This window comes from Ambystoma mexicanum, chromosome 10 (assembly GCF_040938575.1).
Source record: "Ambystoma mexicanum isolate Mex_15411 chromosome 10, UKY_AmexF1_1, whole genome shotgun sequence".
Taxonomy (NCBI): domain Eukaryota; kingdom Metazoa; phylum Chordata; class Amphibia; order Caudata; family Ambystomatidae; genus Ambystoma; species Ambystoma mexicanum.
In genome coordinates, this window is record NC_090932.1 from 1081929973 (window position 1) to 1081953705 (window position 23733).

At 45.2% G+C, this 23733-nt stretch overlaps 1 protein-coding gene across 1 annotated transcript in view; it reads left to right on the plus strand.

The window, feature by feature from the left end:
- Positions 1-23733, plus strand: part of GMCL1 (germ cell-less 1, spermatogenesis associated) — a 979035-nt gene that overhangs the window by 92966 nt on the left and 862336 nt on the right. Inside the window, exon 2 of the mRNA XM_069618907.1 lies at positions 18661-18784. Coding sequence (XP_069475008.1) covers positions 18661-18784 — 124 coding nt within the window. The remainder of the gene's footprint in view (positions 1-18660; positions 18785-23733) is intronic.

Below are 23733 nucleotides of genomic sequence, written 5' to 3' on the forward strand. Positions count from 1 at the left end.
GTAAACTGCTATTCATGATTTACACTCTGTATCGAAGCCAGTTCATATACGATTGATATATATTTTTGTATCAAAATTGAATTCAAACATTTTTGGGGAAGTTTATATAAAACATTTCAAATAATATTTTATATAAAAAAATGTGTATATACATTTCTATATAAAAAATATATGTAAATTGATTTTTATATATATATATATATATCACCCAATCTCCATCACTCCTTTCCTGGGCAAACTCCTGGAAAAGCTAGCCATCTCCCAGCTTAATCTTCACACTGAATCTGTTGGTTGTCTCCATGACCATCAGTCTGGCTTCAGAGCTGCCAAAAGCACAGAAACTTCACTCCTGAACATCCGTGAAGACCTGCTCTCCAACCTTGATTCCAACACCCCCTGTTTCCTCATTTTACTTGAGTCTCTCTTCTGCCTTCGACACGGTCAACCATGCCATCCTGGTCAATTGTCTCCGTGATAACCTGGGGATCACTGGTCAGGCCCTGGCGTGGCTGACATATTTTCTCTCTGATCGACCCTCCCAGGTTCAACTCGGGTCATTCCTCTCCTCCATCTCTATCTGTGGTGTTCCCCAGGGGTCTAACCTCTCTCCCTGGCTGTTCAACCAATACCTGGCACTTTTTGCCCACGCATTGCCGTGCTCTGCCCCAACTTCCAGTGCTATGTGTATGACACTCAACTCATTTTCAGGCTACCCTCAGCCACCACTTCTCTCTCTCTCATCTCTGACTGTCTGTCCACCATCCAGGAGTGGTGTGCCGCCAATGATCTCTGCCTTAATGCCAGTAAGACTGTGATTCTCCTCATCGGCACATCCACACCCTCCTTTCCTGTCATTCTCTGGCCGGCCTCTCTTGGCCCTCTCCCTTCTCCCACCTGTGAGGCAAAAAACCTCTGGTCATCTTCGACTCCACACTCTCCTTCTCTTCTCACATCTCCGACGTCTCTAAGAAGCCACACTACCAGCTGCACCTCCTCGGGGGTATTCTTCCTTTCCTCTCCTTCCCCCAGAAGCTCACTGTCTCCAGAACTATTGTTCTCTTTAGGCTGGACTATTGCAACAGCCTCTTTCTAAATCTGTCTGCTTCTGCTCTCCGCCCTCTGCAACTTATCCAGAACCGCACTGCGAGACTTGTCCTTGGCCTCAAGCCCAGGGATCGTATCATTCCAGGACTAAAATCTCTGCACTGGCTCCCAGTGGCTGCGAGGATTAAGTTCAAAACCCTCTTCATTGTCCACAAGGCCTTCCGGGGCCTGGGGCCTCAATAGCTTAAACTCTCTCTTCCTAAATATCTTCCTCCTCAAGCTCTTCGCTCATCCGCCTCCAACTCCCTCAGGGTCATTCGCTTCACCAAGCAACAAGTTGATGGTAGATCACTTTCTTCGGCTGGGGCCTCCCTCTGGAACAGCATTCCTGACCCCCTGAAACTTGAGGAGAACCATCTCCAGTTCCGGAAGCACCTCACAACATTTCTTTGCTTCTGCTTTTTCTCCTCCTCTCCCCTGCTGATTTCCTGGCTGATACCGAAACTGCACTGGTTTACCTGGCCACCCTCTGATCGCGGGCCCAGGTCCCCTTCTCCGCCAGTTGCACACCTGCACTGCCCTCCTGGCAACCCCCACACTTGTTGACTGTTTTCTGTATCCCTATAGATCCACGACCAGCACTTGACACCTGATGCCTGCACTTACCTTTACCCTTGCACTTGACACCTACTGGCCGTACTTTGCTATTGTTGTTTATTCTATTATACCATGTACTGCACTGTTCCCCCCCCCCTTCCTCCCTGCACTTTCCCCCTTCCCATGCACTTGCGCAATCTGAAGGACACCTGGCCTAGTAGGATCGTTTTCTCTTCCCTCTGTTCCCCCTCCCTTGCTTCATCGCGCCTTGAAACACTTGTGGATAGGCGTGTTATAAATGCCAGATCATATCATGTCATATATACTTTTTTTATATTAAAAAGATATCAAAATTGCTTTATCATTTTTCCGCTTCCTATAAAGCTTATATCAAAATGATTGAGGTTCAATAAAATTGCTATAAAAACTTTTGGGGGCTTATCAATTTTATATGAAATCTCCTATCGCTGCGGGGCAGAACCCCCTTTGACATCATCAGTGCGTCACTCTGCGAAAGCCCTAGATTTACAATTCCTGTCTTCAGAGCTCACTTCTCTGTCTGCACTCGACCAAGCAATATCGGCGAGCGCCGCTCCATCTATATACATATTGTATATAAAATGTATATTCACTTTATATCAAAAGTGATATAAATTAGAAAACGCTTTATATCCAATATACATGGGATATAAAATGGATATCAAAGATTTTTTATATCATTTTTATATCAAATTTATGTTGCGTTAATATCAAAGCACATCAAAAGGGGGAAGGACTAAGAACGGAAGCAGGGGGCGTGAACATTATGATTTGTGCAAAAGAGGACCCCTTCTACTACTTAACACATCTATTATTTGATCAGATCACCTCCTTGCGCTTGACATGTTAACCGGGTTCTAGTATGTGATATAGTAAAAAGAAACTGTCTGGGCATGCTTAAGTAGTGCTTGTGTATGTTTGGGTTGGCGGGGGTTCAATACTGGGCATGGCGTAATGCATGATTTGCGCCGGACAGTCTGTACAATGCTTATTTTGTCCAGGTATAATAGAAATCATTGACCTGAGGCATTTAAGTTTTTCAATGTTATGAGGCTCGTACAGCTTTATGGGATCTGCGGTGGCCTGAATTTTAAGTGGTGGATGGTCGAGCTTTTATTAGTGCCTATCTAAAGTATCTATGCCATGCTCATGTGGCCCCACTCATGACTCAACAAAAGGCATGAACCTGCTTGCTACACCTATCCAGATGAAAGACACATTTTCAACAGGACCACCCAGTGCAGAGTCCTTCCCCCTCCCCCCCTTCCAATTGTCTCACTCAATATAATACCCGGATGACTTTGAATAATCTCAAACTAAACCTGGACAATGTGGAAATCTTGGTTCTCCTCCATGCTGCACCACAGGAGCAGTGCCCTGGCCTGCAAAAATTGTTACATGCTCTGAAAAGAAGCACAAAGCTGATGTAGAACCTTGTGATCTTTAAGTCAATGGACTTATTTCGGAACCACAAATCAGTTCATTTGTAAAGAAATGTTTCTACCACCTATGATGGATCAGACGGATAATGCCCTTCCTCAGCTTTCCACTTTGGAGGCTCACCATCATATCTTTGGTACTATTTGGAATAGGCTATGCAAATCGTACTTCTCACCGTTTTCCAGATGACCTCACTTAGAAACTCCAACACATCCAGAACACAGTGGCAAGTCGTCTTCTTAGACTCGGAAGGAGGGAACACATTACGCCAGCACTAAAATCTCCACTCACGCTACCGGTCAAGAAAAGGATTAACTTCAAAGCACTCTACATTGCTCACCAAGCCCTTCATGACACTGGAGCATGGTTCATCCAAGGGATGATCCTCTTACTCACCAAGGAGAACATTGAGATCCATCATTGACATATTTCAAGAAACCATGAATGGCAAAAGACAATCCTATAGCAGGAGAGCACCTGGCGAAAAAGGAATTAATTCATGATAAAAATCCATTTTATTATATACACTCAAAGGCAAAAATGTGCAAAAAATATACAGAAATTGACATATGCGTGAAAGCACCACATTAAATGCAGAAGTGTCCAAACGCCCTAAACCGTGATACTATCTATGTTTTGTAAAACACTTCAGTACATTCATCTATCTTGTCTGACTAATACCGAATATACAACGAAACATCAATAATTTCTATACACATAATCCTAGTATTATGCCCTTAGCCAACATCTTTCTGTCCCTAGAACTATAAATGAAAGACGTTCCTCAGTGGTTTGAATGCTGCAAACGTTCTCCTTCCAACTTGAGGTGAAGAAATCCTCCCGGAGATGTATGTTTCAAATAGCTTTCTTGGTTCTATAGAAACCTAATATTTGGTTCCGCCAATACGGACAAATGCTCGTAAAATGAGTGCGATGTAAAGTTGATGAGACATCCACTCAGTGAACCCATCTAGACAAAAACTCAAAAGACCACTAACGCCCATTAAAAATATGTACTCTCCTGGACACTAACCTCAATCAATATTTTATGTTAATTGTGCTTGTAACACCTCCATACACATCCAGTAATACCTGTTACTGATTGATGGGATCACCACCTTCACCGAATCAAGGCGCACTTCATGTATGTGTGCTAGCTGCTAAAGAATTCCAGATTCATGGGCACACCAGACATCTATGGTCAAAATGTAAACAGGCTATTAATCCTGAAAGGTCCAGTCTTGCTAGACACCCGCCACCATTAAAACAATGACCTAGCGTGTCAACAGTCGAGACGAAAACCACTAATGCCCGTCAGACCTTGGGACCAAATAAGAAGAGGCTAATAATCATAATAGCATAAGTCTCGCACGACAAGCACCACAACGCGAACATCAACCTAGCGTGTCAATGGTTAGAGCAAGATCACGAGCAGACCGGAAGCCATAACCTCCACAAGTGCCATCATGAAAGTGTCTATTAAGAAGTAGAAAAACACTGCCCACACGGTACATTACAAATTCCAAACTACTATGTCGTTCTGGACAACAATCTCAATATTCTCAATACATAACTTTTCATAAGTTCTTGATACCAAAGGTACTTTGTTTTGCCATACAGACAAAGCCAAGAACCCATATGAAATTCAACTTAAGTTGCGTGCATCCGGGCAGTCTGAAAAGGGACATATTTCTCTAGAAATCGTGGAAAATACACAGCAACTAATTAATTTCCCATGCCGTCACAGGAGTTCCAACAATGGCTTACCATCTATGAGCGGGCAATGATACTGTGTCTGCGTTCACACGACACCAACTCCCCCGTTCTGAGATCCCAAATATAAGCACACGCATGATGTCAAATACCCATACTCCATTTCGCCGGGAGTTGCATTGGCTATCAGTCGATGATAGCATTAAATTCAAAACGGCCTGTATTGTAGTGGCATCGCTCCCTTATACTTACAACAGCTAATACAGCCATATCATACGACGGGACAATTGCAATCCAGCGACGGACATTTTCTGATTATCCCTCACTCAGTTTTTACATCTAGAGGTGACGGAAGATTTTCAGTTTTTGGTCCCATGCTGTGGAACTCCCTGCCACTACCTTTAAGAACAATGAGCTCACTTCTCCAATTTTGCCAGGCACCGAAGACTTTTCCTTTCAGGTAGACAGCCCCTTGTTTTCTGGGAGCCTGTTTTGATCTTCCTCGTCTACCTTCAGTTGTATCATCTGCGCCAATATACGGTTCATTTCGTTTGGTGCGCGCTACAAATGTAAAAAAAAAAATCAATCAAATCACACAATCGCAAACTATGCGTGGCATCACGGGATTATGTACATTGGGTCATATAAACTCGGAGCCAAACCAAGAAAACACTAGAATGTTAAATGCAAAACTGTTCAATGCCTAGTGCGCATGTACTTCATTCTACACAAAAATACATAATTACCTCATAGATGGAAAACCAGTCCTAAAGACCGAGTAAAATGTGGGGTTACAGTACCAACAACAAGCAATATTTATATTGATAAACAGCGTCCTAGTCCGGTTTACTGGCACACATGTTCTTAGCTGGACAGAAGATTGAGTGCTAAATCCCAGGATGAAAAAATCATCGAAGAATAAGCCACTAAATGAAAAGTGTATTCAAAACATTTCCAAAACCTGGAAGCTCAGTGCTGGAGAGATCATATGCCCAGGCTCACACTTATGTTACTAGCATGCAGATCAAGGGTGAAGTAATCCAATCAAAAAACAACTTAACCATTTCCAAGGGAAAATGCCAATGATGTCATGTTAGTAGAGCAACCAATCTTTTTAACACTATATATCCCACCGAAGAAGATGCAGTACATTTGGTTAAAGGATCCTTAAAGAGATGTTCACAATGCCAGAATTATTCGCATGTATGTTTGTTTTATTATTTATGTACTATGTATTATGTGTAAGGAACTCATAATGGCAACAGTCAAGACAGACGCAAGTGATCACAGTTCAAGGGTGTTAATTAAACTGTATGACTTGGAAATTGACTAATCAAAACCTAAATTGATGGGAGCAAGCTACAACCATCAAATAATAATAATAAGGCAGGCCTAGTGGTGTCTTATCAAATTAAAAAGGGCCTAGACTAAAAAAAACTATTGCCAATCCTTATCACTAAGTTACAAAAAATGTGGGATAATGTTCACCAGAAAAGAAAGAAGTGTTCACAAAATGCTAAGTCTGGATGGTATGGCTGGGGTCTCCCTTTCCCACGTTTTAAGCACGGGGCAAGGTGGGACTTCTGAGCACACTCCTGGGCCTCTCCAGCATGAGCTTCACTATTCCATTCAACAATACCATGACCTTCAGGGCCAAGTTTCTCTTCTACAAAGTCTCTTGCTTTAGAAGGCCTGCTTGACCAAAACAACAAACAAACAAAAGTTCCTTTGGTGATCTTGCACTTTGGGCGATTGCTCTTTGCCCCTTAGATCTCCCTCTGCTGGGCTCCGATCCTTCTTGCAATGTGGGCCTCCCTTCGTCTGGTTCAGTACGGCCTTTTGCTCTTAATATCAACACAATGTTCTCAGGTGCATCATGCTTCACCCTGATTCGCAGGCATCCCTCAACCGGGTTAACATTTGCCAATCCCACAGTTCACTTTGTCTTATCACGCTGCAGGATTTACTTCTTAGCTTTTCCCTTGGCATCCCTCCGTCGGGTTCACATAACCAATTTAACACAATGTTCTTAATCTTTTTGGAAAGCAGGGTTTCCCTTCCCCTTGCTTTCTCTTGGCAATGGGTCTGAGACTTTTGATTGTACACGGGATTTGACGTGACCCTTGTAGGACCACTCTGATACCTCACGCTACCCTCTCCTATGGCCTTCTGGTACTTGTAGTTTCAACACAAAACAAAAGGGGCCAGCCAGAGTCCTTCAAATAAGCACTCCTGCAGCGCCTGACCACTCTGTAGCTGGTCCTTCTCTGGGCTTTCCAAAAGTTCAAACACACACAAGTTCTTTGTTCACAAGTTCCTTGCGTTCACCTAATGTTGCCAATTATAACCTTGGGCTCAACACAATTCAGTTTGCTATCAGCTTTCGCCGACTTACCGGCTTTGCTGAACCCATTGGCTTGCCTTGCTTCTGGAGTCAAGGACGGTACCACGGTAGCTAGCGTGCCTCCCCGTCTGTGTTATCAACGCAGGAGTCCCCTGTACACCGACACCTGCCATACCACATGTCAGCTGTACTCCGCGATCTTGTGATTCCCTTTTTGGAGGCTTTACAGGTCTGAGTTGAAAAGGACAAGGGCAACTCCCTCGTCGTCCTTTCCGGTGTCGCCACCTTTCTCCTCCTCTTGAACTGCCAGTCCAGAATAGCTGTCTCCTCGTGCGTTCAGCCTTGCTCGTAGTGTACCCTCGTGCTCTGCCTTTTATCCCTGTGGGGAAGGTAAAGGACCGTCAGGTGTGTATGTGGCTATTGTCTATTGCCTGACTCTTGTGTTGGGACATGTCAGGTAAACTGCTCTGGTGTTAGTCCGTTGTTTGTCACGGTGTACGAGTTTTCATGTTGTGAAAGAGGGATAGAGGCTTTAAATATCCTACGGAGTAGGGTGGGGTAAAGGTGTTATAGGGAAGGGGGTACTGCGTCTCACCCGTCGGTGTCTCACTTGCACTCCCCGAAGACCCCTCATCCAGATGATCCTCCCCCACTGGTCCACCTTCAGGAACTGGATCCATTAGCGATGGATGTGTCCTGGCCACCTGGATGACAGCTCTCCTGGGACTAGTGGATGAGACACCTTCAAGTTTCTCATATATGCCACTCAACATTCTCGTTCAAACCAAACTGATGACCTTGGGTCATAAATATGAGTTTCTGTTCATGTTGGAGTAGTTTCCGATTCATCATCTCTTGATTATCGCCTTTAATTTTCATAAGGATGACCCACTGTAGATCTGTAAAAGTGTATTCCATCCTTTGATAATGTTTCACCAGTGGAGCAGTTTTGATACTATTCTTGACACAACTCCTATATTCAGTATTATGGGTCTTGCACTTGCGGTTAGTCTTACCCAATATACCTAATCCTGCATGGACATTGAATCATAAATACAACATTTGTGGTTGCAGTTAGTAAACTGAGTTGCCAAACGTTGGATAATCCCAAATCAACAGTTTGTGTATGGACGGTTAGATCAAATACAAGATAAGAGCCACAAAGGTGATGGCCAATAATGGGGTCACGGCCCCACATTTCTGTAATGGCAGAGGGACTTACACGTCCTGGTCATACATCGTTGTGGATAATAATGTCCCTGATACGGGAGCTTTCTTTATTTTTAAAGCACATTTGTGTGATGCCTCAGTTTTATTAAAGCCGCGTCTCCAATTTTTCTAGATCATAGTCTCCTGGTTTGGAGTTTACATGAGAATTCGACAGACTTTTGCATGTTCAGGCACGATTGTTAAAAGGAGACTGAGTTTTCAAAATTGGTTCATGCACATTAAAGATTATTTCTTTGTACTTCCTCACAAAGCAGAGAAAGAAAGTACCAGAGACCTGGTGCTTAGGAGTTGCTTACCCCTCACTACCCTCATTCAGAGCGGGGTTGGATATATTGTTAGTCACACATACATAGGGTTATATAACAACAAAAGAAATTATTGTCAATAGCACAAAAAACCAAGGGTAGAGGAGAGAGAGGCATACAAGCGAATAATTTTAATTCACAATCTAAAACATTAAAAAACTACAGATAAGCACATCAATCACATACAAGTCAAGTGAAAGGACACAAATAGAAAAAATATAAAATTAGTGTCAAACAATTATATAAGGCAAGGCTCCAGATGACAAAAAAGCCTTAAGGAAAACAAACACAGGCGAGGTGAAATAATCCACCTTCACTTCCTGATACAAAAAATGTAGCAAATTGGCGAGAAATTTGGCATTTGCTGAGATTCAGAATGTCGACATGTTTCGGCCAATGTTCATATTGGACAGTTTCTCAAGTGTCCATATAGAATGCAGTTGTAGTGGCCATCATCAGGACAAGACATTTCTTCAAACACAGCCTTATAAATGATTCGATATTGGCATCACACAGATCATGTTTCTGTCCGGAGACTCATTGATGTCTGACATTCATCAGGGGTAATATATACTTCCAAATTCGAACGTAAACGTTCATGTCAGTCCTGGTCAGGGTAAATCTTGTGGAAATCAGTATGGCTGGCTGCCGCCGACAGTCGGCAGATAGGTGCAGATGCAAAGCGAAGCAGAGGTTCTGGCCCTGGGCTCTGGCAGACTCTGGACAAGTGCCGGCTTTGTACTTCCTCTACAGATGCAACGTACCTAATCACATGATGCCAGATGCATAGTTGCGATCACGTGAAGGTTATTTGACATCATGCATGTGCTTATATTTTGAAGCTCAGACCGGGTGAGTTGGGGGACATGTGAACAGAGACACAGCGTCATTGCCCGCTCATGGTTGGTAACCCATCTGTGGAACTCCTGCGATCATTACTAGACCAGCATGGGCAATTAATTGGTTGCTTATGACAAGTTATGTATTGAGACTATTCAGATTGTTTTCTTGACTGACGATGTAGTTTGGGATTTGTAATGTACCGTGGGGGCAGTGTTTCTCTTCTTCCTAATTGACACTTTCATGACAGGCACTTGTGGTGGTTATGACTTCTGGTCTGCAAGTGATCTTGCTCTGACTGTTGACACCTTTGGTCGATGTTCGAGTGCTTGTCGTGTGAGATTTATGGTATTAGGATTATTAGCCTGTTCATATTTGGTCCCGAGGTCTGATGGGCAATGATGGAGGCAATGGTTTCCTATCTGCTCGTGTTTTCGCCTCGACTGTTGACACACACTAGGTCAGTGTTTAATTGTGGCAGCTGTCTAGCAAGACTGGAGCTTCCAGGATTAATAGCATGTTTTTGACCTTCGATGTCTGGTGTGCCCATGAATCTGGAATTCTTCAGAAGCTAGCACACTTTTGCACCTTGATTCGGTGAAGGTGGCAATACTATCAAGAATTAATAAGAGCCATTACTGGATGTGTATGGAGGTGTGTTTAAAGCACAATTCATATGAGATATTGATTGAGGTTCGTGTCCAGGAGAGTACATATTTTTAATGGGTGTTTTTGTTGTCTTTTGACTTTTTGTTTTAGATGGGTTCGCTGAGTGGATGTCTCATCAACTTTACATTGCACTCTTTTTACGAGCAATAGTTCCGTACTGGCGAAACAAAGTACTGTGTGTCTACAGAACTGAGAAAGCCATTTGAAACCTCCATCTTTGGTAGGGTTTCTTCACCTCAAGTTGGAAGGAGATAGTTTACAGCAGTCAAACAACTGAGGAATGTCATTAATGTATAGTTCTATGAACAGAAACATGTTGGTTTGGGGCATAATACTATGATTGTGTATAGAAATTATTGATGTTTCTTTGTACATTCGGCATTAGACAAGATAGATGAATGTACTGATGTGTTTTACATGACCTAGATATTATCTCTGAGGGTGTTTGAACACTTTCTCCATTTAATGTGGTGCTTTCATGAGTGTGTTACATTTTTTATATTTTGTGCACATTTGTATGTCTTTTAAGGTATATAATGTGGATTTTTATCGTGAATTAATTCCTTTTTCTATATGTGCTCTCCCTCAATATGATTTCTGTTTGTTGGTTATGATTAATAAATTGCACAATTAGTAGGCATGGTTATTTACCTCCCAGATTTTGGATTGCTCTGTTACATAATTTGATATTTCACAAAACCATATGGCACACTAAAATGAGATATGGAAGTAGGCATGCCTCTCTCATGGTGTTGAAATTCTGGTATGCCATCTAAAAAGGAATCTGCAGAGTTAAGGATCACTTGAATTAAAGAAACATTTAGAAGATATGACTTTTTTTTTAAACTAAAAAAAAATACAAATCTTTTATTCTCTTTTCAAACTAAGAATTTCCACTTATCAGTTGGCCTGCACATAGATTTCAACCCATCATTGTAATAGTTAAAGTGCCTCCTATTCCCATCTATCATTTCCTTCTCACCGCCACAAGCGGTATCAAATTGTCAAGACCTGACTTTTTAACACACGAGAAGGCTATGAACCCATACTGGCAATGGCACAAATACAGCTGACAAATGCTCCAAACCTCCTATTCGGCCCTTTACAACCTCGCCCCTCCAACCCTCGTAGCACCTTCAATCGCCTACGCTCTTGCACACTGCTCGAAAAGCATCTTCATTGTCTGCACATGACATGCTAATCCCTCCAACCATAAGTCCAATAACAAAAGACTAAAACTCTACAGCCAACTCCAATATCTCACCCTTTGGCCGGTGCATCCTAACTCCACAGATGCATAATGTGTTCCTCTGTTCCCCGGATATTTAAAACGGACCCATATTCAGTGCACTGGGTACTTCAGTATGCATGCATCAAAACAACAGCAAAGCGATGTATTTTTCCTCTCAACCCCCCTCTTTCCATTTCAAATCTGCTGGTGCTTCTTGAGACCATACACATGGTAGCGGGTTATGGTATAATCCCAGGAACATAACCTGAAGTAACATTTCCTTGCAGTTCTAAATTCATAAATCGATGACCTCAAAAGTTAGGATTATGCCCCAGCTACGAATAATATAACCAAAGATAATTGATGTAGCTGTTGTAATGCATTTCTGTACAAAAATGTAAAATCGTGTCGTTGTCTTAGCGTTTCAAAATGGATAGATTTTGCCTGTTGAGGCTTAATACGTGCCTTGACTTACAAGGGGCTTTCTGAAGCCTGATTCTGAAGTTGGACTGTAAAGATGCACTTGAGCATCAAAGTCCAGGCCTGTCGCTACATGTTGTAGCCTGACTCTTGAATACTAGCATGCAGAGCTTGAGTTGAGGGCATACACGCAAACCGCATCAAAACGTAGGACTTGTGCAGTTGAAGTGCTCTACTGTGATCCTCGGAACAGTGGGATCATGGGGCATTCGACAGACACTTGCATGCTGAGTCACGATTGTTAAAAGGAGACTGATGATTTTTCAAAATGTGAACATTTGATTCTATGTCAAGACCAGAGGCTCACATCATGCTTCTCTTTATTTATTTAAAGAAAGCTCGGCAGCAAGATATTTTCTCAGTGTACAGAAACTATAACAATACATTTAACAATGAAACGACAAAATATGACTTCTAAGTGCTGAAAATAATATATCACTTCATTTCCCAGGGGCCTGTGGAAACGTTCAGTATAAGGTCAACAACATGTGACCAGTATCCTCCAATGAGCGATCAAGTCCCCACATAAACAGTCTGGAATATGATGCACTTCCTCTTTCTTTGCTGCTCACAGCAAGAGATAAGTACATCATATTCAAAACGGTATTATTGCCTACTAGTTTGTATTTCCTGCATGTTGTTGTATGCTTGTTTATATTCAGGCTTTACTTCATAGCTGTAGTTCGCTGCGCGTCGTGAAAGAGTTAACTTCACTTGTTAGTCATAGACGCACTACGCACCATCAGCTGTGTAACTAGATCGCTCCGACGCCAGCTACTTCCTGCTGTTGTCGGAGAGTACAGCGCGGCTCTATAATCATCTCTTTCGGCTTTAATAAGCCATGTACATTGTAAACGCGAGGGTCCGCCTTCGCGAACCCTCGCCTGTGTTCTCCGTCTGCTTCCCCGATGCACACTGAGAAGCAGTCCGGGGAAGCAGCGGCTTCGACCTCCGTGTGACCGCGGTTCCGCCCACGGTCCCCAGAGGGAGTGCCTGCTCCTGCAGGTGCTTTCTTCAGCTTTCTGGCACTCGCGACTGCATTTTTCGTTGCGTTTCATAGCGGATTTGCGATTGCGGGCGCCAGGAGCTGTTTTTCTTCACTTTCTCCACTTTCTCCTACAGTCTGTTTCAGCATATAAAAAGAAAAAAAGCGGACAGTCCTAACTCTGACACTGCCCATTTGATCAGGGCTATATAGAGACTCCCCATATCCTGTGGGCTTGAGAGAAGGCGGTCTGTGCCCACAAAGGAAAAAAAAAATATATAAATATATAAATAAATATATATATATATATATATATATATATATATATATATATACACACGCGAAAGTGTATATATTTATAAGAAACATTTCAAAAAAATAAAATAAATAAAAGATCAGGGAGTAAGAAAGGTGCAATTTTTACATATCATGGCAGCTCAGTACTTCACTCAGGAGGACCAGGATTGGCCTGAATACGAGGAAGATACTTACGATATTGATGAAGTGGCGATGGCAAGCAGCCTACAAAAGGTGCTGGGTTCCACAGTGGAGACTAGCATCAAGAGAGCTGTATCGGAGATGCCCCTGCCTATCCAGCAGCGCCTGGACAACATGGAAGAGCAACTACAAGAGAACTCCCTACCAAGAAAAAAGACTAAAAAAAGAAAGCACCTTTCGGATGGGGGATGTATTCCGGCTCGCTTGAGTAAAGACTCTATGACCCCCCCCCTGAGCCAGCCAGAGCCAGCCGCTGCTGCCCTTCCAGACATCTTCACCAGGCTGAAAAAGGCCTTTTTGAATAGGAAGGAGACCCCTTCTGCTGATGGACCCTCTTCCCCGAGGAAAAAAACAAGGGCACCAGACCCTTGAGCCGGGAGGGATACCAACAGGGCTTTGACCAAGAAGCTTATGATAACAGTTTGTCTCCTGTCTCTTCCAATGAGGACACACAAATAATAGGGTCACGACCCTCCACCTCAGGGATTGCGGCAGCCCCCGTCCCTAAGAAGACAGATAAGGAGCATTCTTCCTCTAAGGGGATGTTTTCCCCGGAAGACTTAGTACATCCCAGATCTTCCGACTGGGGGCCAACTCCAAGAACAACAGAGTACATTAAAGACAGGCTGCGCAAGCCTTTAGACAAAGAAGTTCGAGCGAGACTCAAAGCAGAATGCCCACGCCCGGGAATCCCAGACAAGGTAGCCCTGACACCGGAGTTAGACTCCAAAATGATTACTTTCCTGGGAAAGAATGCTAAGGATCCAGGAAAGGGCATAGATCGTGCCTGAAATCCTGCTAAAACAGGGTGCTGGAAGTCACCAGTCCGCTAGCAAAAATGATGGATCTGGCTGAAGCAGCAATGGCCACAGGTGATCCTATTGACCCAGTGATTGACCCAGCATTGACCCAGTGATTCTTTCGGGCTGGGCTCAACAAGCCATTTGTTTGTTGGGCAACGCCAGCTGTGCCATTGCAGCCGAGCGCTGCAAGGGTATCCTTTACAAAATCGACGCCAAGCTATCTGAGTTAGCAGACACTGAGTCCGGAGCCGCTGCCCAGGGTCTACTCTTCAGCGACTCCTTCGTGAAGGAGATGTCTAAATTTGTGGGCACCTTTACTGCACTAGACAAAGCGCAATCCTCCATCAAAAGAGTTTTCTCCAAGAATTTTCGCCACGGCCAGTCGAGGTAGAGGTCACTCGTACGGCCGATACCCTTTTTATCGAAGACCTCCGCAATCCATGGACCATCAAGCCTGGCAGGATCGCACAGACACCTTCTTCCCTTCGAGAGGGCGAGGAAGAGGTCGCAGTTGGAGGAGAGCCGCCCGATACCCAGCACAGCAACAAACCTCAGGTCAGTCTACCTATCGCAGCGCCCGCGCTGTTAACGCCTATAGGAGGGAGGCTAGCTCCTTTTGCACATGCATGGGATTCCTTATCAGGGGACGCTTGGGTCAGAGACACAGTTCGCGGCATGCGCCTGGAATTCTTCGCACAACCTTTTCAGGCAGGTCGTCCCATTCCGATTACAATGTCCAAAGAGGACGAGGTAGCACTGGACAAGGAAATTCAGTTTAGCATTGAAACAAGCAATTCGCCCCTCCACAAGTCTAGGCGGTTTCTTCAGCCCCATATTTCTGGTATGCAGGAAGCAGAAAGTGAATCCAGTGATAAACCTGAGGGCCCTCAACGATTTTATCGTTTATCGTCACTTCAGGATGGAGGGTATTCACATGCTCAGGGCCCTCCTGAGACCCAACGACTGGCTTATGCGGCTGGACCTGAAAGATGCGTACCTTGCAGTGCCCATACATCAGGACCACGGAAGCTATCTGAGATTCTCCTGGAAACACAGAGACTGGGAATTCACGAGCCTACCATTCGGTCTCTCTTCAGCTTCTTGGGCTTTCACCAAGCTCCTGAGACCAGTAGTGGCCCATTTAAGAGAACAAGGCGTCAGAGTGATAATATATTTGGACAATATTATCTTCATGGCGCAATCTCAAGCTCTGGTAGAGCAGCAGACCAAGCTGGCCATAGATCTACTACACAGTCTCGGATTCCTCATAAATTGGGAGAAATCATTCCTCCACGCATCCAGAAACCTAGAGTCGTTAGGGTTCGTCGTCGACACCGAAACGGCTCAGCTCCTTCTTCCGGCGGCCAAGATTCTCTCCACCAAACAGTAAATCCGCAGACTCCTGCAGAGGGACGATATATCCCTTCGAGACCTAGCGAGGGTAGTAGGACTTTTCTGCAACTCTATCCAAGTTATTTTACCTGGACCTCTACGCTATCGAGAGTTACAGAGGCCAAAGAGACAGCATCTAAGACGGTCTTTCTTACTCACAGCGACTGACTCTATCACCAGAAGCGAGAACGGAACTCAACTGGTGGCTCATACACATGGAGGCCTGGAACGGCCGGGCAGTCTTCGGATCCGCCCCAGACATAGTGATAGTCAGACACCAGCCGTTCCGGCTGGGGAGCGAGATGCGGTCCAGTGGCCACAGGAGGGACAAGGTCACCTCAGGAACTCGGAATGCATATAAACTGCCTAGTGCTCCTAGCGGGTTCCTTCGCAGTACGCTCCTTTACCAAAGACAGAGTGAGCTGTTGTATCTTACTAAAGATGGACAACATTTCAGCTGTAAGATACATCAATCATCTGGGTGGCACCAAATCTCGGCCCCTAGCGGAACTAGCCAAAGATTTTTGGCATTACTTTCTGGAGCACCGGATTTCAGTCACGGCAGAATATCTACCAGGTCTTACAAACGTAGTGGCGGATTGGTTCTCCCGACATGCAGTCGATTACAGCGACTGGAGGCTCGACGGAGAAGTCTTCCTTCGATTTCAGCAGGTTTGGGGTCCCATGTCCAAAGATCTGTTTGCCTCACGCCTGAACACTCGGCTACCAGTGTTTTTTAGCTGGAATCCAGATCCAGCAGCGACTGCAACGGATGCTTTCCTCCAACATTGGACCGAAGGGGTACACTACGCCTTACCCCCCTTCAACATGATAGCGAAGACCCTGGCGAAGGCCCGTCAGGAATAAACAGAATTGGTTCTTATAGCCCAGGTCTGGACCTCTCAGACCTGGTATCCAGTTCTTCTGGAACTTTCTTCGGATTTTCCAATCCTTCTACCCCAATTTCCAGATCTCCTGCTGGATCCTGCGGGACAGCATCACCCCCTCCTCCTCCAAGGATCTCTGGTCCTAGCAGCCTGGAGGATTTCAGGTCAAGCTGGAGAGTTCCAGGTATGTCTCGCATGGCAGTCAGCCTCATCGAGGAGAGTTTGGCCCTGGCCACTCTCAAAAGATACTCTAACTCATGGAACGCCTGTAGGAGCTGGTGTCAAGACAAAGGCTTACATCCAGTTTCGGCACCTGTAGAGGAAATTCTCAATTTCCTGGCATCCTTAGTGGAAAGGGGTCTCGCCTACAGAACAGTTAACGCATATCGCTCTGCTATTTCAGCATGCCACAACCCCATAGAAGTAGTTCCAGCAGGTGAACACCACCTGGTCTGCAGGCTACTCAAGGGTGTCAGACTTACAGCTCCGCCTCAGTCTCGTTACGGTAAACTTTGGGACGTTAAAGTGTTGAACCTTTTCCTATCTTGGCCAGATAATGAGGAGTTATCTCGCACGGCCAAACTCACTACACTGCTCTGTCTCGTCTCTGCAGGAGAGTTTCTGATGTCAGAGCCCTCGATCTGGCGGGTAGAACCTTCTCCCTCCCCCCCGATGGCATAGTATTCCACATACATAGAAGGACGAAGTGCAACTCGAGAGTGATTTCTTATCCTGCCTTTAGAGACCAGCCCAGCTCTGCTTAGTCAGATGCCTCAAGGCTTACGAAGAGGTCACGGCTCCCCTCAGAACCTCTCCTGATGGGCAACTGTTAATAGCCTTACGTAAACCTCATAAAGCAGTTTCCGCTCCGACTCTAGCGCGCTGGGTGCGGTGTACTTTAACCCAGGCAGGAATAGATCTCTTGCACTTCGGAGCCCACTGCGTGAGAGGAGCCATGGCTTCGAAGGCTTTTCAAGTCGGGATCCGACTGGAAGATATCATGAAAATGGCAGACTGGGCAAGTGAATCGGTATTCAAGCAATTCTACCTGAAACCGGTAGAACAGCCGGTATCTATTGTGGTAAGTTAGCTTTAAACAAGCATAATGTGAGCCTCCGGTCTTGACATAGAATAAAGATTTTTCATAATAACTTACTAGAAAGTCTTAATTCTATTAAAGACACGGAAGTGAGCATTATCCCACCCGGCGAGAAATAGGAATGTATCACGTTCAATAATTATATATCTGCATTGATAATTGTTATGTGATTTTGAATCCATGACTGTATTTTCAAAATAACACAACGTATTTCTCTCCCACCCCTCTAAGGGAACTAGGGTTGTAATATGCATGAACTAACTGCAATTATCTCCCTCTCTCTTGACAGCGTCTACCGACAAATCCGCCTAATTCAAGGCACCTTTTGACCTACTACTACGAGTTGACTTCAGTTCCGAATCTTCTATCGGCCAAGTTTGCAGCTTCGAAAGAGGAAGTGCATCATATTCAAGGCTGTTTGTTTATGTGGGGACTTGATCGCTCGTTGGAGGATACTGGTCACATGTTGGTGACCTTATACTGAACTTTTCCACAGGCCCCTCGGAAATGAATTTGTATGTTATTTTCAGGACTTATAAGTCATATTTTGTTTCATTGTTAAATTTATTGTTATATTTTCTGTACACTGATAAAATATCTTGCTGCTGAGCTTTCTTTAAATATTTAAATAAAGAAAGAGAAGCATAATGCTCGCCTCCGTGTCTTTAATAGAATTAAGACTTTCTTGTAAGTTATTATGGAAAATCTTTATTCATGCACATTACAGAATTATTATTATAATTTTTTCTTTTTACCTTTGAACTTCCTCTACAGATACGGTAACAAAGCTTTTTCATGCAGCACTGATCTGCTACCACTGACCTGAATGTATCCATAAACACTTGTGTATAGGCGCGTTATAAATATCATATCCATACATGGCAGAAGCAGGGTGCATGCTCCACCGTGTCCATTGTGTCCTAATTGTTGTGTGTATTGTTTTCCCTCCATGTTTCTTTCTTTTTTTTTCTTTTTTTTTTGGTGCATGTGCCTGTTTGAGGCAATAAAAGTGGCAAGTAAAGGGTTATCTAAAGGGCTGATCTTTACTATTTTTATTCTTTCAGGAAGAAATTGAAAAGCACTTCGAAGTACATTTACCAGACACTTTTTGTGAATGGAGAGAATAGTGATATTAAGATCTCTGCTCTGGGCCAGGAGTGGAACCTGCACAAGATTTACCTTTGTCAGGTGAGTCTCGTGCTTTGTTTTCTTTTTTTTCAAAATTTGAAATGGAGAACGTTTTTCTAAAACTGCAGTGGATATACTTACTTTTATTCCATTAGACAAAGTCCCCAGCCTTGGGGTCATCATGGGGCCAAAGGCTTCCCTGAGGTAGGTGGATTATGGGTCCGGGGTGGTATGGGGAGAATCAACTAGTCACCCTCATATAGTCATGGTCACTTGGCAGGGGAAAATAACATGCAGTTTCCTTAACTGCTTTCCGGCAGGGTGTGCTTGGGTAGGGCGGGATCTTGCTCCCCACAAGATACTTTGCCGACCGTATACCAGCGAGGTAAACCGCATTAGAAAGAGTCTGGCCATTTGAAGACTCCTTCCCTAGTAAATGGCACTGACCCTTTTAAGGGTGACTGCTCCTAACTCTGAGAATCTGGTACAACACAGAACCACAAATACAAGCCCTCTCCCCCATGCTCAAAAATCAACTTTTGGTATTCCTGCCATAGAGGAGTTTATGGACACTGCCCATTTAAGATAGTTGAGCACATTGAGCGAGTAAAGACATTTAGAAAAGGAAAGGTAGCAAACACCTGCTGTGACAACAGAGGCAGATTGTGTTTGCCTCCCTGGCAAGCAGGCTCAGACATCCGCATCCCATTTAATTTTCCTGTGGCACACGAGAACTAGACAGACATCAGGGATCCACAATGCTCTCCTGGAATGCATCTCCACTGCAGACAACGCTGCATTGGTTTCCTTGCATTGCATGCCCAGAGAACTCTTTCAGGAATTTAGTGACTCATCCAAAAGTGCTGTCACACTTTCAAGTGAAACACCCGCTGGACCCAGAGACTCACGCCAGAGCGTTTTCACTCCAGGTGGTCCTTATGAGGTGCTGGGGGCACTGCGGCAAAGAGAAGGGAAGTCTATAATTGCACATCAGCCTTTGGAAGGCTGGGCCCAACACCAAAGCCCCAACCTCGCACAGATCAACCAATTAAGTGCAGCCAATCATTGGCCACACCCATTTACCTCCAAAGGTGTATACCCTTGCGGGAAGTGCAACCAAAGGGATCAGGGACACACAACTGTTTGGGTCAGTGGTCTTGGGACTGCCGCTGTGATGAGGAAGCTCTCTTTGCATGCGCACCTTTTAGTATAGACCTCCTCCGGTGTGTCCTAATCACCTCCTTGTCCGAACTGGTCTGCCTGTGTACCTCTGGGCGGTCTTATGCACTCCTCTGGTTCTTCCTGGGACGGTTGTCGGTCTCTACTGGGCTCCCTGGTGTCTGGGCATTCACCTTTGGCTCCGCTGCCCTCTCTTGCCTATCGCCTTGTATCTTCTTGGTGGACCAGCTCCTGTTGGAACCCACAAGGACCCACACAGCTGCACGCCGGCGTCCTCATCTTTTGGCTTTCCCAACTTGGACAGCTTCCGCCTCTGCCATTGCTCTGGCCCTGGACTGGCCAGCTTGACTTCCTGCCTCTTCGCTTTCTATATTTGTCTAATTGGGGCCGCCCCGCTTAACACTGTAACGCTGCTGGTTTCAATGTTCTGTTATGTTACATTGCATTTATATAGCGCCTTATGTACCATTGGTATGATCTCAAGGTGCTGGTAGGTTGAACGCCCTCGGGAACCGAAGTTCAAGTCAGTAAAGAGAAGAGAGAGAGTCATAAGGTGCGTGTGAGCACCGGATATGTGTGCAGCAGGTGTGGCATTCGTGAGATAGCTGCTTCTTAGCGGTAGGTGTGGTGGTTGGGAGATCAAGAGTATGTGCTCGTTCTGGCAGGTTGTTATCCAGACCGATTCTGGCTGCGTTACGCCTGAGGAGAACGCCTAGGCTGAGGGTGTGTAACCAGCTGCGTTTAGTTAGGATGATGGGGAGTATGAGGCAAGTGATGGTATGAGAACAGCTATACCGAATGGTGTCATAGTATCGCTGTGTTCTAGTTGAGTGGTGGTGTAAAGAAGAGAGTAAGCATGGAGATGTGATATGGTGATTTACCTTAGGTGCTTGAGATCGAGCACACTCCAATAGTTCCATGCATTCCGACCGTTCCATGCATTCCGACCGTTCCATGCACTCCAAACCGTTCCATGCACTTCCATGCACTCCAAACCGTTCTATTCACTCCAACCATTTTATGCACTTTGATCGTTTTATGCACTCTAATAATTGTTTGTACAGTGTCCATTCCGTGCTCTCTATCTGTTCCTTGCATTCCATCTATTGCATGTACTCGCTCAGATCTATGCACCGTATCAGTTCGATCAGTTCTATGTATTCCTTCTGATCAATGCACTTTGTCCGATCTAAACCTGTTATCCCATCATCAACTGGTCTGCTAATTTCATTCGTTCTACCCATGTTATCCGTTCTCCATGCATCAACAATCCACAAACTTGACCCGTTCCATACACCCTGTTTCACCCGTTCCATCCACATACGTCATCCGTTCCATCCTCATACGTCATCCGTTCATCCACATACATTATCTGTTCAGCCACATACATTATCCGTTCATCCACTTCACCCGTTTCATCCACCCACTTCACCCGTTCCACCCACTTCATCTGCTCCAACCACATCCCCCCTTCCATCCACATACTTCATCCATTCATCCACCTACTTCATCTGTTCTACCCACTTCACCCGTTTTGTCCACACACTTCTTTCATTCCACCCACTCTACCCGTTCCACCCACTCTACCCGTTCCACCCACTCTACCCGTTCCACCCACTCCACCCGTTCCATTCTTCACCCCTTCCACCCCCATACTTCGTCCCTTCCACCCCCATACTTCGTCCCTTCCACCCCCATACTTCGTCCCTTACACCCCCATACTTCGTCCCTTACACCCCCATACTTCGTCCCTTACACCCCCATACTTCGTCCCTTCCAACCCCCATACTTCGTCCCTTCCAACCCCCATACTTCGTCCCTTCCAACCCCCATACTTCGTCCCTTCCAACCCCCATACTTCGTCCCTTCCAACCCCCATACTTCGTCCCTTCCAACCCCCATACTTCGTCCCTTCCAACCCCCATACTTGACCCGTTCCCTCCACATACTTGACCCGTTCCCTCCACATACTTGACCCGTTCCCTCCACATACTTGACCCGTTCCCTCCACATACTTGACCCGTTCCCTCCACATACTTGACCCGTTCCCTCCACATACTTGACCCGTTCCCTCCACATACTTGACCCGTTCCCTCCACATACTTGACCCGTTCCCTCCACATACTTGACCCGTTCCCTCCACATACTTGACCCGTTCCCTCCACATACTTGACCCGTTCCCTCCACATACTTGACCCGTTCCCTCCACATACTTGACCCGTTCCCTCCACATACTTGACCCGTTCCCTCCACATACTTGACCCGTTCCCTCCACATACTTGACCCGTTCCCTCCACATACTTGACCCGTTCCCTCCACATACTTGACCCGTTCCCTCCACATACTTGACCCGTTCCCTCCACATACTTGACCCGTTCCCTCCACATACTTGACCCGTTCCCTCCACATACTTGACCCGTTCCCTCCACATACTTGACCCGTTCCCTCCACATACTTGACCCGTTCCCTCCACATACTTGACCCGTTCCCTCCACATACTTGACCCGTTCCCTCCACATACTTGACCCGTTCCCTCCACATACTTGACCCGTTCCCTCCACATACTTGACCCGTTCCCTCCACATACTTGACCCGTTCCCTCCACATACTTGACCCGTTCCCTCCACATACTTGACCCGTTCCCTCCACATACTTGACCCGTTCCCTCCACATACTTGACCCGTTCCCTCCACATACTTGACCCGTTCCCTCCACATACTTGACCCGTTCCCTCCACATACTTGACCCGTTCCCTCCACATACTTCAACTGTTCCATCCACATACTTCATGATGTGATCTTCATGTTTCCTTGGGGCCTACTCATGTCAGTACTACCATAAGTTGCAGTATTGTAATCCAACAGTTGGTGTGGAATTCAACATGTTGGTGTGGGAAGGAGTGCCGTAACCTGGTTATGTGGCCTACAATGTAGTCCTCATCCCCAAGAGGAGAGTGCTCCCCCTGAAAGATCCTCCCACATGTTTCCACCCTTAGGGTGAATATTGGTTAGTGGCTGCACCAGCCTAACCTTACAGGGAAGGGCTCCCTCTTGGGTAGAAGTGACCTCATTCAAAGATTTGTCACACTACCCGTGTATATGGTGACAGTGACAGATTCACAGTAACACTTGGTGATCTTTTTATAGAATCAGGCACGCATCTCTCAGGCCCCTGCCACCCTCCAGAGAATCACACTCGCACTCGCTCACTCATTTATCCACAAACTATGGCAATAACTCTCTTGCATGTATTTAACCTGTTGCTGTATTTTCCCACTCCCTACGTCGTAGATAGCTAGCAGTGCAGTTACATGCACATACTTCCAAGAAGCTTGCCTAGTGGAGAATGAAGCAAGGAATTTTAAAAGGGATTTGGTGGGCCAAACATTCATTTCTTCCCCCAATATAAGGAAAAGGGTGATTTCCATTTTCCTTTTCAGGCTCAGAATTTCATCTGCATCTCCCAGATAAGTATTAACCCAGGGGACGCTCTGGGAATGGTAATCACTTTTCTAAATATTTGACATGCCTGGGGAAAGACATTTTTTTTGTTTTGTTGATATACTGGAAAAATAGTTCCTTATCTATAGTCTCACCCTAGTGGATGGTTACTTGAATGTGTAACATGACCCTGGTTTCGTAGATCACAATAACCAAAAAAAAGTGATGGGTGGAAAGTTCTGAATAAATCGGAACCCACTGGCAATGATCGGTGCAATCTACCAAACCACTGTTTTTTTAGCCCGTCTGCGCCATTGCAAGATGGGTCCAGCCATATGTAAATCAGTCAGGTACTGCCACCAATAGGAGCAGCCGAACCCGAACTGGTAG